The 2,202-nt window shown below is 38.1% G+C and overlaps 1 protein-coding gene across 1 annotated transcript; it reads right to left on the bottom strand.

Moving 5' to 3' along the window:
• Positions 1–597: 597 nt before the first annotated feature.
• Positions 598–1,383, bottom strand: LOC132169595 (uncharacterized). The gene has a single exon (XM_059580608.1). The coding sequence runs from the start codon at positions 1,381–1,383 to the stop codon at positions 598–600; it is 786 nt and encodes a 261-aa protein (XP_059436591.1).
• Between the last annotated feature and the right edge of the window lie 819 nt (positions 1,384–2,202).

Here is a 2,202-nt window from a genome sequence, read left to right on the forward strand (position 1 = left end):
TTGATGCGGGTCCCCTCTTAGAGGTGGGAACCCCGGTCAACACACCTTCCCTATCCACCTTGTCAAGTAAGGAACTCAATGCCTTGGCACAAAGCAAAAACAAATACGGTGAAAGAGGGTCACCTTGCCGTATGCCTCGGGTTGGGACAATTTTTCTTGTAGGGAAGCCGTTAACTAACACTTCAAAATTCGTCGTTGTTACACACTCCATTATCAATTTGACCCAAGTGGGTGCAAATTGATATATGCTTTCACTATATATGGTTATTATATATATGTGCTTTATATTCTTTAATTTATGGCTATTAATTAATAGTAGGTAACAAAATATATATGGTTATTCATTAAAGTGATATAGTATTAATACATATCACGTTTTCAATATTTGTTTTTGATAAAACGAGGTTCTTATATTAATCAATCATCAAAGAATGAGTACAATACTGGTATAGCCATCCATCCACCAAACTCTAATTTCTCCCTAATGGCCTTGACGGACAATAGGTAGCGCCACCACAAAGGTTACACCCCCCTATTATCCCCATTAGTTTCTGCGAAATTAGAGCCGGGATAGATTCACAGAATAAATTAATACACTTATTCTCCCGGAGCAATTTGCTCCAAACAAATGATATCCCTCAACCATACAGGTGGTGTATCACACGATATCTTGTCCACCGCATACGAAGCCGCAAACCGGGATAAGAGGTGAGCTGCTCTGTTCCCGTCCCTTCGAACAAAAGTGAATTTCCAAAGAGAAACTCCCTGTAATTCAGTACGTATGTCGTCCACCACGTGACCCAGACTGCTCATATCCCTGACCGATGAATTAATGTCGTCCACAGCTGCCTGTGCATCCCCTTCAAACTGAACCCTCGTTAACCCCAAGGATTTGCAGAAGTAGACAGCCATGAGTGCCCCTGTTAACTCTGCCCCTGAAGGAGTAAGAACGCCCGGTTTGGAAACGCATTGTGCAGCAACTAGATGCCCCCTACTGTCTCGGAGGACTAACCCAAATCCCGTGTAGCCCTGGGAATGATTGAGAGCTGCGTCCCAATTCATCTTCAGCCACCCAGCATATGGAGCCATCCAGCGTGAGGGGTGTTCCACGATACTGACCTGGGCTGGTTCCTCCGTGGCAGTAGCTAGGTGATATTCGGTGATGGCATTCGTGGTCAATCGCAGCAAAACTGATGGGTGGATAAGATCACCCCCATGCACAACTTCATTTCTCCTCAACAAAATCCTCCTGGCTAGTCCAACGAACAGTTTCACTTCATCAGTTGAGCACTTGGCTAGAACACCCTCTACCACTTGAATGAAGTTAGGCCCAGTGAATTTACTTTCTTGGAGTGTTCTACTGCCCATACACCACACATCCATGGCAGATGGGCACTACCATAAAATGTGAAAGCCCGTCTCCTCTTCTCTCCCACATATTGGGCACTGCGAATCATCCACAATATTCCGTTTGTGTAAATTTACACGTGTGGGTACACGTTTTCAATATTGTAGGAATATTAATACATATATGTGTTATCTTAGTCTTAAGTATATAGTATTTTTTTTAAAAATAAGTGATCATATAATTTTTTTTCTCTTATTATTTTCAATATATTTTCTTGACATGTCATTATTTCACACGTTAAAATTCAATTAATTAATAATATTAATTATTTGTTTTAAAAAATATTAGATAACAAAATTTAATTGGTACCTATATTAGGTAAAGAAATTTAATTGGTATATGTATAATATATATGTATAATTGGTATGTGGTTATTAATTAATATTAGGTAACAAAATATATATGGCTATTAATTAATAATAAAAATTATGCAATGCTTTCACTATATATGGTTATTATATATATGTGCTTTATATTCTTTAATTTATGGTTATTAATTAATAGTAGTAACAAAATATATATGGTTATTAATTAATAATTAAAATTATGCAATGCTTTCACTATATATGGTTATTATATATATATGTGCTTTATATTCTTTAATTTATGGCTATTAATTAATAGTAGGTAACAAAATATATGACGGAGTTACAACTCCCTCCTTCCCGCCCCCTTTCTCTTCTCCCCTCCCTTTTTTCGCATCCACCGTAGATCGATTAGGGCGCGTGTGTCAATGGTCCTTAGGGGGAGCGTGGAACACGTGAGGGTGTATTTGGGTTTTGTTATTGTATTTT

The sequence above is a fragment of the Corylus avellana genome, chromosome ca2 (genome assembly GCF_901000735.1).
Source record: "Corylus avellana chromosome ca2, CavTom2PMs-1.0".
Taxonomy (NCBI): Eukaryota; Viridiplantae; Streptophyta; class Magnoliopsida; order Fagales; family Betulaceae; genus Corylus; species Corylus avellana.

Excerpts from the sequence above, each read along its gene's own strand:
- LOC132169595 (XM_059580608.1), bottom strand. The coding sequence starts at position 1,383 with ATGGATGTGTGGTGTATGGGCAGTAGAACACTCCAAGAAAGTAAATTC.